We start from the raw sequence: 15,276 nt of genomic DNA on the forward strand, positions 1-15,276 counted from the left end.
TCCTCCTCCTGATCAAACAAATGAGAAGTGTTTTCAGGTCTTCTCAGTGACAAGAGTTGCTCATTCTGTTTTCCTGTATTGCCCCGGGCTCAGAGCAGGAGCTGAGCTGCACCGGGATCTTTGTGAAAATACACCCTGAGGAGACTCAGATCCTCAAAAACTGCTACGTGACACCTACCACAACACAGCTGAGAGGTGAACCTGAAGGAAATAACACCCAGTGACAAAGTAAAATACATTTAAAGATTTGGAAGGGAAAACCAGAAAGAAGCAAGCAAAGAATCTATATGTTTTCTTTTGAGATAAAACAAAGTTGCTCACTTACTTGGGATGTTGTCCTGCCCAAGCTCCAGCAAGACAATTTTGTTCAGAATTAGTGAAAACTCAGGACCTCTGCTGTCCCACATTTACACCAATGTGTGAAAGCATTCCAGAGGGCAGTGGAATGAGAGCTGAGCCGTGCTCTGTTCACAGCTCCTCCCAATGACTAAATGAACTCTTTGTAATCAAGGCAAGCATCTTGTTGGTCCTTAGGTGCTGGATTTAATTTTACTTGATGCCTTTAGTCTCTAGCCAGGTAATAACTCCCCTCTGAAGGTGCACAAGAGTTCCCAGCACATCCCTGTAAATCAGCAGCCCTTCAGAAGGCTTTAAAAAACTGCTGCCTTGGTCAAATATTGCATTTCTGGATTACAGGGGTGCCTGAGGGGAGGAAGGGAGAGAAGGGACTTCTGAGGCTGCATGGAAAGCCCAGACAGCAAACAGATTATTTTGTTCTTTGAGAGATGTGACTGTGAGACAGGGCTTATCAACAGAATTCCCAGTTCTCATGTGAAATATCTTGATAAGTCTTGAAGTACAATCTTGCCATAAGCAGCTTTTCCTCTGGCAGCCGAAGTGAGCAGCAGTGATTGAGCAGTCAGGTAATCCTGCCCTGAGCTCCTGGGACAGGGCTGGCTGCACACACAGCCTGCAGAGCATCCCTCCTGCACTCACACACCTGTGACACGCTAAAAAGGGGGAACTGATCTCCTCTTTGGGGTTTTTTGGTGTTGTTTGAATGCTTAGAGGGCAAAGAAAGAGCATTGCATTTTGCTAGGTTAGAGAACAAGAGACCTTGAGAGAAATGTCTCTGTGGGTTGGGGTTTTTTAGCCAATATTAGGCTGTCACTTAGAAAAACCATGGAATGGTTTGGGATGGAAAGGACCTGACAACTCACCCAGTTCCAGGGGCAGGGATACCTTCTACTGTCCCAGGCTGCTCCAAGCCCCATGTCCAGCCTGGCCTTGGGCACTGCCAGGGATCCAGGGGCAGCCACAGCTGCTCTGGGAATTCCATCCCAGCCCCTCCTCACCCTCCCAGAGAACAATTCCCAATTCCCAATCTCCCATCCACCCCTGCCCTCTGGCAGTGGGAGCCATTCCCTGTGTCCTGTCCCTCCATCCCTTGTCCCCAGTCCCTTCTCCTGTGGAAGAGGTTTTACAGCGACTTCTGTGAGCCAGAGAGAAGTTTGATCAGAGGATCCATATTTACTCCTGAAAGAATTTTCTACCAAGGCCATTGACATAGAAACCAAGAAAGAAAGAAGGATAAATAAGAGAAACCTGCAACTGCCTGTTCCAATGAGCACTTTGCTTGTCTTTCCTGACCAGTGAGTAAGGTGTACACTTATGAGCTTTGTAAGAATGCATAAAAAGCATGCATGCTAGAATAAAACCAGTTTGAAGCCTTCTGAAAATGGAGCGTGCTGCTTTGGATTGTCTCCATCTCAACAACGACACTCTCCAGCTCTCCTGGAGCCCCTTTAGGCACTGGAAGAGGCTCTGAGCTCTCCCTGGATTTTCCCTTCTCCAGGTGAACACCTCCGAGATCTGGGAACGCCGCCCACCCTCAGACCCCAGGGAGCTTCAGGGACCATCCCAGGCCGAGGATCCCCCACTCACCCGTCGGAGCCGGGCCGGGAGGGAGTGCTGTCCGAGGAGAGGGAGGACACGGAGGCCACGGACAGCGGCCGCGACGACGAGGGCATGGTGAAGGAGCGCACCATGGAGCGCGGCCGGCTGCCCCGCCGCTCCTCCAGGCCCGACAGCTGCAGCCAAGAAAGGCCAGATGTTACTGCTCGATCCCCAAAAACAAAAACAAAAAAAAAAAAAACCCGTATCCACGCGCCAAAGGGAGCCGGGGAAGTTTCAGCGGATTTTCTTCCGGGTAGAGTTTGGTAGCATGAATAAATTAGTAACAACCAACACCTCGTGTTGCAAACAAAGAAATAGGTTCTAAAGGAAATCCACCCAAAGCACTAGAAAAAAAAATATTTAGGTCCTCACTGGCAGGTGTAGAATTTTGAACATATTCCAAGAATTTAATGTATTATATTTATTTAATATATATTATTTATTTGTTGTATATATATCCAAGAATATAATGTATTATATTTAAGCATATTCCAAGAATCCCAGCGGTATTTCCATGCTTTTTTACATCTTGCCTTTAAAAGATAATCTTTTTACACATAAATTTTTTAATCCATCTCTGCCATCGTTGTGACTGCCCTGTCAATATATTTCAATGAAATGGACTTCATAAAAACCCCAAAACCCCAAAGTAAAAACCCACAAAGAGAAACTTTATGTTGAAAATATCAGAAGTGCCAATTTACAGAGTGACACCAGGTAAAGAAGAAAATAGATGAAAGTTTTGGTTTTGTTTCATACAATTTCAGAGTTCTGAATATTTCTCCAAGCTTTGTTAGTCATTAATAACTGATATATGCATAAAATAATTGAACTCTTGCAGTCAACAAATAAGAATCTCATGCTGTTTAATTACAGGTATATTTTCCACCCTGTCAACTATTGGTAAATTGGCCTTGTACAAGGAAGACAGAAGAGATAAAACTCCATCAATCCTGAAAATTCTTGCTGGTGGGTAGAGTGAAATTAGAGAGATAACACCACTTTCCAGTCATCTCCTTGATGATGTAAATGGATATTACTGAAGTGACTGACATGCAGGTATCACTAATGTTAATTACTTCTGTTCTCCCTGGGAATAAATTACTGTTTGAACTTTTTCCTGAATATATAAATACATAAGATGGGATTTGAAGGACCACAAACAGAACATCAGTTAAAGGATAACACAAAGGCTGGAATGTTCCCTGTAAGATCTCAGTGTCCCCATAAAAAACAGATGTCATTGCTATGGACAGAATCCCAGAATTATTTCGGGTGGAAAAGTCTTCCGAGTCCAAGCTGTGCCCAGTCCTCCACTGCCCCAGCCCAGAGCACAGGTGACACATCCACTCATTCCTTGGACACCCACAGGGATAGGGACTCCAAACCTCCCTGGGCAGCCCCTTCCAGTCCTTGACAACCCTTTCCATGGGGAAATTCCTGCTGCTGTCCACCCTGAGCTGCCCTGGCCCAGCCTGAGGCCGTTCCCTCTCCTCCTGTCCCTGTTCCCTGGAGCAGAGCCCGACCCCCCGGCTGTCCCCTCCTGGCAGGAGCTGTGCAGAGCCACAAGGTCCCCCCCTGAGCCTCCTTTTCTCTAAGCAAAATATGATCTCATAATAGCACCCAATCCATGTATTTTTGGCTGAATTATCGATTCTATCCTGAATTAAAAAGCTGTTTGCCTTGTTTGTTCTGACCTTCACACTCAACACTGAAAAGCAGAGCAAATCTCCACTGGAAACACCATGAAATTCTTGGCTTTCCCTTAAGGATGAAGCAGCAACTGGAAATAAGTCACTGGAAGGAGAAAAGCAAGAATTTCAGTCCTTCTAAACCTATGAAGTAGGAGCTGTGGCTCTCTTGCCTGCCTACATTCACTGTAGGTATAACATTCCCATAGGGCAGCACAGCCCTCCCTTCCCTAAAGGAATTCCACCTAGGGAAAGGTGACATTCAGCTCTGGAAGAGTTCTGCTAAGTACCCATTTTTAAACTCATTTTTGTAACCCAAATCCTTCAGAATTGAAGGATTATCTTGATTTTCAAGGAACAGACTTCGGGCAGTTTAGAAATTGCTCCCGTGCTCGGAAATGAAAGCACCGAGGCTCCCTCAACATCTCTCATCTGCTCAGTATTCCTTAATTTGATGATGACTGGGAACAATCAGGAACTCTGCATCTACACTGCTCTTTTAAATCAATGGAATCATCACAAAGGAATAGAAAGTTGCTGTAATTTAAGGGAATTCCTGATATTGGGGAAAGGAGAAACTGGGAGGGAACTTACGATGGCGCGGACCCCGTACTGCTTTTCCACCTTGTCCTTCAGCTGCCTGAAACACGCCTCCATCCTCTCGTGGAATGGCCTCAGGGCCTCTGTCACCTTCTCACCGTGGATCCGGATGCCTTCGGCCAGGAATGGGATCTGGAAAGCAGAATTTGGCTGCGCCACCCTGCCCAGCCCCTCCCGAGCCAAGGGACGGGGCAACGCTCCCACAGCAGGGAAAGAGCTCGTGCAGTAATAACAATGTGAGTAATAAGAGCAAAAGTAATAGTAATTATAACACTAATAATAAGCATAGCAATAGTAACAACAGCAATAATAAATAGCAACGACAATAATATTAAAAATGACAAGAATTATTATTATAATCATGGTGACCATCATCATTCCTTTCATATGATGCATGAAATTATCTAAACTCCTGTTCTCCAGGAGTTCCCTTTTTTTTTCTGTTATTCAAAGTCCTTTACATGCAATTCAGCCCTAATTCTGCCCAGAAATCCCATACTGGACTTATCCCACAGCACAAACCCTCCTGTGATATTCCACTCTCAAGCCCCCACAGATTCTGTACTTCAAATCACCAAACTGATGAATGATGAACCTCACACCAGGTTATTAATATCAAATCCTTTCCCAGTTCCATGAGGGAAAAACCCTGAAGAAGAAAATAGTTTATGTTTTCTTTAATAAATGCTCTTTCTAAAGCTGCAAATGAGCTCCATCCTTGGACAGATATATACTGCAGAGCAATATTTATTAATAAAACATACAGTTTTAGATACTATATAGTTCTCCTTAGAAAAATTATTTTATTTTCACTGGGAAGAAAACAGAAGAGGGAAAAAATTAAATTAATTCTCTTTTGTAACTGAAAATAATCATTTATCTTCAAGGCTTCTGTCACAAAATATCCATGCCAGCACTGGATTATATAATTAGTTCCTAGTGTGGAGGTGTAGCTGACCTTTGGAAATGTTTTAAGAGAGACATTTTCATTCCCACAGCTACCCAGACACACCATTAGAGTTTTCTACCTCCAGCTCAGGAAAAATATTTCCTCTTCCAGGTCCTTTTCAGCCCACACAGTGCTCTGATTCTAACTCAGATATTCTCTGCAGCAATCAAGCTTAGAGGCTTCTTCTTAATAATTCATAATTAAATCATAATACTGATTAAAAACAGATTTTTCTAATAAGACTGAGCAGCAATCAGAAGGAGCAGCTTTATTAGTAAGGAGAATAATAAATACACAGATGAATTACAGATGAACAAACTTGAGAAATCTTATCAAGATGATTCCCTGAGATTTGGCACTATTTAAATGGACAGAGGTGTTTCTCCTAGAAGACTACAAAGAGAAGAATAATGACTTTTTTTTTAATGTAGTGGCTTCTTTTTATAAGCATATGGATTTGCACTTGACAAAAATTAAACATGAAACCAGAAAGTTTTCCCTGCTCTCAGAAAGTAATTTCTGAATTTACATCATTACCAGTGGCCCTCCTGTTTTGGAGGGATAAGTGGTCACTTGGCTCATTTATTTTAAAGAACTGTTGACATTGGAAATGGATTCTTTTTTTAAAAAAACTGGAATTACCAAGGTGAAGCATATGAGACCATTTTATGGGTAGAAAATTCACTGAAGAACCTGTCCTGGGGTCAGCCACCTCCAGGTTGGAAAATCAAGAACAGGAAGTAAATGACATTATTGGTAGGAGAGAAGTGTGGGGGGAGGGAGAAGGAGAACAAGAACAAGGAGAACAAGAACAACATGATCATGAAGGAGAAGGAGGAGAAGGAGAAGAAGGAGAAGGAGAAGGAGAAGGAGAAGGAGAAGGAGAAGGAGAGGAGGAGAAGGAGAAGAAGAAGGAGAAGGAGAAGGAGAAGAAGAAGGAGAAGAAGAAGGAGAAGAAGAAGGAGAAGGAGGTTTGTTAATCTTTTATAGAAGTTTAAATTCATGAATATCTCATGGCTTTGCCACAGAGGAACGTGAGGCTGCTGAGTCAGGATATTTGGCCTCCTTGTCCAAGACCACTTAATCCTTAAACATTTATCAACTGCAGGAAGAACCTTCCAGCTCTGTTACCATTTCTGTTTCACCTCTACCAACTTCCCTCTGCCTCCTTTCCAGACACAGGGAAACGTGCTGATGACTGACATGGAATTTTACACCTGTCAGAGGCTGAATTTTGCCACATTCAGGATATTCCTAATTAATCTGGCCTTGGAGAAAGGGCATTTTCTTATTTAATAACTCTGTTCTTGGCTGATTTTAAAATTTTATAAAGTTCCACTGCAATTTGAAATGATTCCCTGATTTGTTCCCCCTTTTTGTTTTTTTATTTTAAATCTCAATCTGCTCGGCTGAAAAGACTGAAAAAAATGACATTGATTTGAATTATTAAACTAATCTTTGAAAACAATCTTTCAGAGCAAAGGGATCATAAAATATGAACATAAAACCTGAGTTTGGTATGCAGCAGTTCTTGCATCTCTGTAGAAGGAGCACAAGGTTTTGATTTGCTGTGGTATTTTTCTGTTTTGCTGTGCTGTAAATACTTCAGCTAAATTCAGAGTGACTAATGTCATCAATCATTCATTTCTCTGCCTTAATTTCAATCAATCATTTCATTATCTTCATGTTAAAATGAAAGATCAGCTTGAAATGGTGCAGTTGCATGGGAACATTTTTTGCCTAAGTTAGAAAAGCACCAAGAAGGACAAAAATGGACATTGCTTTGCTAATGGAATTTATCTGAATTAGTAAGAGACAGAAACAAACTGTACACTTGAAGTTCACAGGAATTATATGAGTTATGAATTATGAATTCCACAGCACAATGGAGAAAGAGGTAAGAAGATGAAAAAAAATTGAATTTAACTGGTCAGCTGGTAATACAATTGTCAGGCTCCTATTTCATATACCCAGATGGATTTATACAGCAGGGAGAAAATTCCATGTGATTACAGAACTCCAAACCCCACATTATTGAAAAATTAAATCTCCTTTTTGCTCTCCATCATTGTCAGGCCAGGATGAATTCAGCCCCTTCCCAATATTTGGGAGCTGACTCCCACCTGGCTGGAAACTGAAGTAATTTGAGAGGAATTTTAAATTTTAGGTTCCCCTAAATGTGTATGAAACTTCCAAGGCAATTTAAAAGCACTGACAAGGCTTTTGGTGACTCTTAATTTTCAGATATAAAAGTAAATTTTGATCCCTTTTCTCTATTTTCCTGGTTCCTATTGTTTTGGAAGTACAAAAATGATGGGAAATGATGTGTTTAAAAGCCTTGAATAATTACAATACAATGTGATCAGCTGCCATACCTATTTTCAAATTTTAGTATTATTTTAATACACAAGTGTCACCAAAGTGAGCCTTTGCTGAGGGAAAGTGTGTTTGGAATTCATTTGAAGTATCATTCTCAGAGGCAAAGACACAGAGCTGACACCAAGTCAGTCTGCTGGGACCAAATTATTTTCCTCTATAAAACTTCAAGCTTATAAAATCTAATATTTTCTAAAAGCTCACAAGAAAATAAATTTAAAAAAAATGCTTTTTCTTTCAGACCAAAAGAGTTTTTTACTCACTCAGAGTTTTAGGGCCTTCAGAGGATATTTTATTTTTGAATTCTGTAGCTTTGGTTCGACTACCTCTAAGATTGAAATCTATGGAAATGTAGATTATTCCCTTTATTGTAAAGACAGAACTGAATATGAAAAGACAATGATTCACTTTCTTTTTCTGTGGGAAAAATAAAACTCTTCCAATCAACCTGGTATTATTTTAGTTACCATAAAATTATATAGAGACCATAGAAAAATGTCCAGTATGTGACTATGGAACAAAACTGGAATTGTTTTCTGTTTGCCCTGAAAAATATTTTCTCACCTGATACAGATGAGAGATTAAACACTTACTGTGTTTATCAAAAAAAAAAAAAAAAAAGAAACAAGCAAAAAGAAAATATCTTGATCATATTTCTTCTCTGCAAGTTTATCAAAATGAGCAATTATGTCAGATTTGAAAAGATGAACTTTAACTCAAGCACCAAGACAGATTTAAATGGCAAAGAAATGCATTCAAGGGGAGGATAATGTCTGAATTTCCTCCAAAGTGACACCAAGCTGTCTTTCCACAGCAGCTGCCTCTGCCAAACCTGACTTGAAGGTTTTTACCTGCCAAGCAATCAAGTCCTTCAGCTTCTCAATCTTGTCATGATCCTCTGGATGCTCATGCATGTATTTTTCAGTAAAAAAAGCCTAATTGAGAGAGAGAGAAATGAGTCATTATTTCAGAAAATGAAACATCTACTACCAGAGGAATGAGCTACAATGAAGATAAATTGATCATCTTAAAAATCTTGCGAAGTTAACAGCTACAAACACAAAGTGAAGCTTATGGAATCACAGAATCACAGCTACAAACATAAAGTGAAACTTATGGAATCAAAGAATCACAGCTACAAACATAAAGTGAAGCTTATGGAATCAAAGAATCACAGCTACAAACACAAAGTGAAGCTTATGGAATCACAGAATCACAGCTACAAACACAAAGTGAAGCTTATGGAATCAAAGAATCACAGCTACAAACACAAAGTGAAGCTTATGGAATCAAAGAATCACAGCTACAAACATAAAGTGAAGCTTATGGAATCAAAGAATCACAGTGATTTGGGTTGGAAAGGACCTTAAATCCCATCCAGTGCCACCCCTGCCATGGCAGGGACACCTCCCACTGTCCCAGGTGCTCCAGCCCCAATGTCCAACCTGGCCTTGGGCACTGCCAGGGATCCAGGGGCAGCCACAACTGCTCTGGGAATTCCATCCCAGCCCCTCCTCACCCTCCCAGGGAACAATTCCTGCCCAAAATCCCATCGAAATCTGCCCACTGACAGCTTAAAGCCATTCCCTGTATCCTGTCCCTCCCTGCCTTGTCCCCAGTCCCTCTCCAGCTCTCCTGGAGCCCCTTCAGACCACACTGAGCTCACCCCAAACCTTCTCCTCTCCAGGTGAACAATCCCAGCTCTCCCAGCCCTTCCTCCCAGCAGAGCTGCTCCATCCCTGCTCTGGCCTCTCTCCACGCCCTCCCTGTGCTGGGCTCAGCTGAGGCCCAGCAGGGCAGGGAATCCTGGTGGAATTCAGGGAATTCTGGCGTTACCTTCTCGTAGTTGGCGAAGCCCCCCATGACAGCGGGATCCACGATGCCGTTGAGCAGCATGGACAGGGGGTTGATGGGCAGGTTGGGGTCGTTCAGATGCTGCTGCACCATATTATTGATCTTGTCATTGGTCAGCTGCATGGTTTCTATGGCATTTTCCAGTGGGCTGATCTCCACCTAAAACCCAAACAAAAGGAGGTTTCAAACCAGGGGCAGAGTTTTTAACCTGCTCAGCAAAAACCCCGTGGGCAGAAACGTTCCAGGCCTTTCAGAACTGAGGTTATTGGGAGATTTTTGACCAGTAATTACCAGAACCGGTGGTTTCAGGCATTGAGGTGTTTGGTATCTCTGTGCTGCAGTAACTGATATGATGATGGCTATCAGTGGAGGAAGTTAACTGCATTTTGCTGCTGCAGGAGGGATTACATCCCAGCACAGCATCCAGAAAGGCTCTGGCAGCAATCACGTGAGGTTTTTTTGGAGGATTACGGAGAACATCAGAGATTAAGGGTTGGTGAGTCTTAGCTGCACAAAGAAGATCCAGCTTAACATAACAGTAAGAAAGAAATGATAACTTTAACGTGGATTTTCTGATGGAAAATGTAATCCTAAGCCGCTCAAAAATCAAGAAGATATTTTTGCAGTGATTATTTTGGTGTATTTCCAAGGACATCGAGTTGAATATGTTGATGAGATGACATCTAAACTATCTGCTGTGTTTTTTCTCAAGAGCTCACATTTTCTTCATCTGACCATCGAGAACTGAAGGGAGAAATTTTCTTTCTACCTGGACTTCAATGAAGAGTCTCCTCAGATGCCTTCATGGGGTGAATTAGCTCTTATGCTGGCTAAAACTTGCTGTATTTTAATTGACTGACCTCTAGCTACTTTTTACACACAGCTAACATGTCTTTCAAAAGTTCATGCCAAAAAAAACCAGTATTAAAATATTTTAAATATTAGAGAATGGGCTGAAAATCAGTAACTTGCAGGATCCAGAGTGTAGAGAGTCCTCACTGGAAGCCACAGCCTGCTTGTATTTAAAAAATGATGTGGTAGGGAGAGGAAAGGAAGGTTAATTGAGGCCTGTGAGGAAAATGCAAGTGTATATTTGATTACAGCCTCATTTACATAAATGCTACATAAACAAAGCAGCACTTCTACCTGGCTATCAGTTGCTTACCCTGTTTCTGAGAACCACTTATAATCAAATCTCTTTAGTTGTTACTCTTACACCTGCCAGCTGATTACATCAAGGATGTTTTAATTAGCATTTTGAGCAGCCTGCCTGCTGAATGATTCTGGAAGGCAGGGAAGGAGCCTGGTGTCTCTGCTGGGCACAGGGAGCAGGCCAGGCTCGGACAGAGCCCAGCGTGCCACGGGGGAATCTGGACTGGGGAGTGAAGCCACATCCAGCATCTGACTGGGCAAGAGCTGCTGGGAACATCACAGGCTAAATTTAGGATTCTGTCACTTGTATTAATGGCCTTATAACTATGCAATAATGTGTTGATGAACCATTGCTTTTAAAGCTCTTGAGCATCTCCAGAAATTAGCACTCATTGAGCTGACAGCTTTTTGACTTTTCTGTAGCAGCAATCATGGCTTTCTTTCTCATTTTCCTTTCTTTTACTACTCTTGTAACACTCCCTCTAATTTTTTAAAAGCAGATGGAGAACTGCAGTTGCCATCTCACTACTACAAACTGGGCTTTGGAACCTGGTGAAAGCTATTTATGATAGGTGCAAATTCTGAGCCTTGTTCCCAGTGCCACTCTGGGCACTCCTCACTCTATCCAGGGAAAACAGGAATTACATTCTCCTGAGACATTTGCACTGGTACCAAATTCCAAGATAAAAACAAAACAGAGATTAGCATTTGTGCTTTTTAAACTCAAGTGTGATTCAAAATCTGATTTCTAATTCCCTGGCTGGTCTCTCTCCCCTAGAACTTCTTGTGTCCAGCTAAAGCAAATCAGATACAGAATAACGAATGCTGGCCCCAAATTCCTTGCAGATAATGAACAGATTGCAATGGCTTAGGTAAAAGTACTCAGAAGGAATTTGAAAAGCCAGTAGATTTAAAGCAATTCTGCATGTTCCTATGGGTTATGTAACACAATACACTGCATTTATGAAATTACTCCATTCTCTCAGCACTGATTTGATGTAATCTCACCTCTCCCTTTAACGATATTCCAGCTCCATCAATAAAATATGAAACATGCAGAGCTGCTGGAGTATCCTGGTGCTTAGCAAGGGATCAATAATATCTGTATCCATAATCACAATTTAGCATTACAGGGATGTAAACCCTGTGATCCTCCTTGCAGCATTTTAGCTGACAGAGATCTTGAGGAAAGTCAATACCTATTTTGTAGGAACTGTGCCAGAGGAGGTCAAAAGTTATCTGTAGCAGTCTTCCCACACGTTATTAAGTTCCATTCTGCTATCATTTCTCAGCTCTGCAACTCATACAATCCTTGCTCCCAAAAGGCTGGCGGGATTTGTGCCCATTTGGATGCCAGGCAGAGCAGGAGGGGTGTACACCAAGTGCCTGTCAGGCTCTGCTCTCTGCTCATCAGGACTGGCATCAGATCTGCCAGCCTTTACAAACAGCACTCCTTGCCATCATGAAGATAAATACAATCTTCTCCATCAGGGTTATATTGAAACTAGGAAATTCATTAAAAATTCAATGTGTTTTATTCAGCTGGCTGTTACTGTCACACATCACATTCATATTCTGTTACTATAGATACCATAGTAATTTTCTGCATTACTTCTGTTCATCCAAATACAACTGTCCAACATAACCTCAATGGAGCAATGAAAAAGGTTTTAATTAATCATATGCAAATTGTTCTTTTCCTTTAAAAATAAGCCTCACAAGAGAGATTTCAAAAACGCAGTAACAATGTTTTTATTGCTACTTAAAAATTACAGCTGCATAAGAATAATTTAATCTTAAAGGCGTTTAATGGATATGTCTTATCTAAACAGTCTAAATGGTTGAACAGAGAAATGAGTAATTTGGAGTTACTCTGTGAGGTTGCTGAGGGTATATTTAGCTAAATATGGAGAAGAAACAAAAACAACCTTTAACCACAAGTGCTAAAGAATGCAGACATACAATGCCTTTGATTATTGGGATCTTTTGCATTAATGACAATCAAAATATCCAGATCCTCTTTGATAAAGTTCAGGCTAGATCCTCTGGGATGGAGCAGGGTTTCCCTTCACCACCTCAGGTCTCTCTTCATTCTAGGCACCTGCTGAGAGACACAAATGCTTTCTAAAAGGGCTGAAGGCCTTGTAGGGCTGGCTGCATTCCCTTCCCTTGGGAATGGAAAAGCATTTCCTGAGTCACCCTCAGTCAGCAATCAGCACCCTCAGGAGGCTCCCTCAGGATGTGCCAGGTACAATCCCATGCATTCCTTGTTCACAGATCTAAGCACAGTCACTGAGACACACAGATGCTCCCTGGCTGTATAAAAACCCCGTTTTTTGACACAATCTCCATAGAGCCAAGCTGATCTTACCATAAAAACTGATTTGACTTCAAACCACCTGAGGATCCCTGGTAATTTATAGGCTGTCACGTAGATGGTTCTCTCAATCCACATGTTCTGCAAAGGGAACACAAGTGTCACGTTCTCAATGGACAGCTGGGACCCCGAGCAAAGCCCTAAAACATCAGCAGCAGGACAAGGACCAAGGTATGGCAGATGTTCAGAGCCAGGGGGGAATTCCACATGGAAGATGGAGCAGCACTGATTTAAATCTGGTATGTGACTTGGCAGGGAACAATTGCTCCTTTTCTGAAGGAGAATACCACAGAAAGATCCCCTGGTTTTACTGGATGTTCACAGAAGGGTTTGGGTTGGAAAGGACCTTAAACCCCATCCAGTTCCAGGAGCAGGGACACCTTCCATTGTCCCAGGTGCTCCAAGCCCCATCCAACCTGGCCTTGGGCACTTTCAGGAATCCAGGGGCAGCCACAGCTGTCCCTGGCCTATGCCAGGGCCTCCTCACAGCACTCATTTTATTGACCATTAGATGAAACAAACAGTTTAGTAAAAAAAAAAAAAAAAGGAAAAAAAAAAGCCAAAATGTATTAGTGACAAAAGATTTTCAGATGCCTGACTGGAATCTTCACAGCAAGACAAGTTTCAGGTGTAACAATTTAAAATCTTTCTCAGAAGAGCTGTTTTTACAAAATAAATACAGGTTTGCCCTTTTTTCTCCCTATTGGTATAAACGAGAACATGATAAATTGGCTTAATTAACTTTCTATGAAAAATAATCCCTTTAAACCTAGAATTTATTTCTCAACAAGCAAAAGATAATGAATGGCTCAGATGCTCAAAATAGAGGGGGATAAACAAGCAAAAGTGGTTTGTTTTCTTCATAATTTCTTACTGCAAATTCGTTGTCTGGGTTTTTCTCTCCTTTTCGAACAGGGCGTGAATACTCAAAGCGTTGGACTTCATTCACCCTGTAGAAACTGAAAAGAGGGAAAAGAATCATGGAATCACAGAATGGATTGGGCTGGAAGTGACCTCAAATATCATGCAGTTCCAAGCCCCAAATGCACAATGAAAATCAAACGCTGTCTGTTTAGAAATTGATACTAAATTCTAATATTAGAGGAAATTCATCAACAAATATGGGATCACTATTTTCCAGTGGGTTGGAATGTGTGCCAATATTAAAAATCACCATTAAATGCCCTCACAATGTCCACACCCCTTGGCTGTGCACAGATTCCTAATGCAGCAATAATGTGTTATAAAGGGGACTGAGAAAACAACAAAGCTCAACCCAAACTCACCTCACAATTTGCTCTGACACCGGCCTGTGAAATTTCGAGGGTAAATCCAATTTGGGCTTTACAGTGAAGCACTGAATATCTGAATTTCGGCGGTTAAGAAGTGAAAAGGGAATTTCAGTCACACAGAGCAGACAGCTCAACAGGAAAACACACACACACAAAAAAGGACAAAAACCGGTGCATTACACCTGTCAGGCCAGAAGAGCAACAGGTTGGCCATAAATCCTTGACCTGAGCTGCTGGATGCACTGGTTGTACTGGTTGTACTGGGTGTACAGCCCAAGGATACACTGGCCAGAGGAGGTTTTGATGTCATCTCCAGGGGGTGACGTTGTCTTCATCTTCTCGGCGTTGGGGAACTGCGTCAGCAGCCGCGCCTCGAAGTCCTCGCGGCGCTCGTACTCCTTGCCCCGGTAAATGAACACTTTGTTCTGCAAACAAATGATGCCTCAGGTTTTAGCTTTTCTGTTTTTCACATTCTGTGCTGCTTTAGTGTGTGGGACTGAGCTTCATCTCAGGGGATGCTGAGCTCTCTGCACAGAGCAGGAGACAAAACAATTCCTGCTCCAGCTGGGCACCAAGGACAAATGATCCAAATCTCAGCCCAGGAGCACAAACAGCGTGGGCTGGAGAGAGAAAAACAAGCAGGATGGGAGTGCCTGGGCTAAAGCTGGAATGGGACAATGAACTGCAAGGTGCAAATGGAGCAGAGCTGATCCCAGTGAGAGCCCCCGGGAGCGCTCGTGCATTTTGGGACCATTTTGGTTCCTCTTGGCTGCAGCCCTGGCTGGGCTCTGGTGCTGCCCAAGGTGGATCCATGAGGAGATCCTTTGAATAAATCCCTGCTTTATTCTGTGACTCTGCCCAGCCTCTGCTCCAGGGCAGCCTCACAAGGCATCACAGAAGCACCCACAGCTGGCACCAGCACCCCCAGAGCTAAAACCAGTGCTCCCAGTACAGAACTGGGGCCTCAGAAGGGTTGACACCAACGCTGTTAGCACTTCAGTACATCAGGGATTTCACACTCCTCACACT

The 15,276-nt window shown here is 42.3% G+C and overlaps 1 protein-coding gene across 3 annotated transcripts in view; it reads right to left on the reverse strand.

Moving 5' to 3' along the window:
• Positions 1–15,276, reverse strand: part of DOCK1 (dedicator of cytokinesis 1) — a 273,681-nt gene that overhangs the window by 23,431 nt on the left and 234,974 nt on the right. For all 3 annotated transcript variants that reach the window (XM_053949419.1, XM_053949420.1, XM_053949418.1), the window contains exons 41-48: positions 14,531–14,672; positions 14,242–14,320; positions 13,830–13,914; positions 12,950–13,036; positions 9,409–9,585; positions 8,424–8,507; positions 4,242–4,379; positions 1,945–2,090 (exon numbers count right to left, since the gene is read on the reverse strand). In XM_053949419.1, coding sequence (XP_053805394.1) covers positions 1,945–2,090; positions 4,242–4,379; positions 8,424–8,507; positions 9,409–9,585; positions 12,950–13,036; positions 13,830–13,914; positions 14,242–14,320; positions 14,531–14,672 — 938 coding nt within the window. The remainder of the gene's footprint in view (positions 1–1,944; positions 2,091–4,241; positions 4,380–8,423; positions 8,508–9,408; positions 9,586–12,949; positions 13,037–13,829; positions 13,915–14,241; positions 14,321–14,530; positions 14,673–15,276) is intronic.

Source organism: Vidua chalybeata, chromosome 8 (assembly GCF_026979565.1).
Source record: "Vidua chalybeata isolate OUT-0048 chromosome 8, bVidCha1 merged haplotype, whole genome shotgun sequence".
Taxonomy (NCBI): Eukaryota; Metazoa; Chordata; class Aves; order Passeriformes; family Viduidae; genus Vidua; species Vidua chalybeata.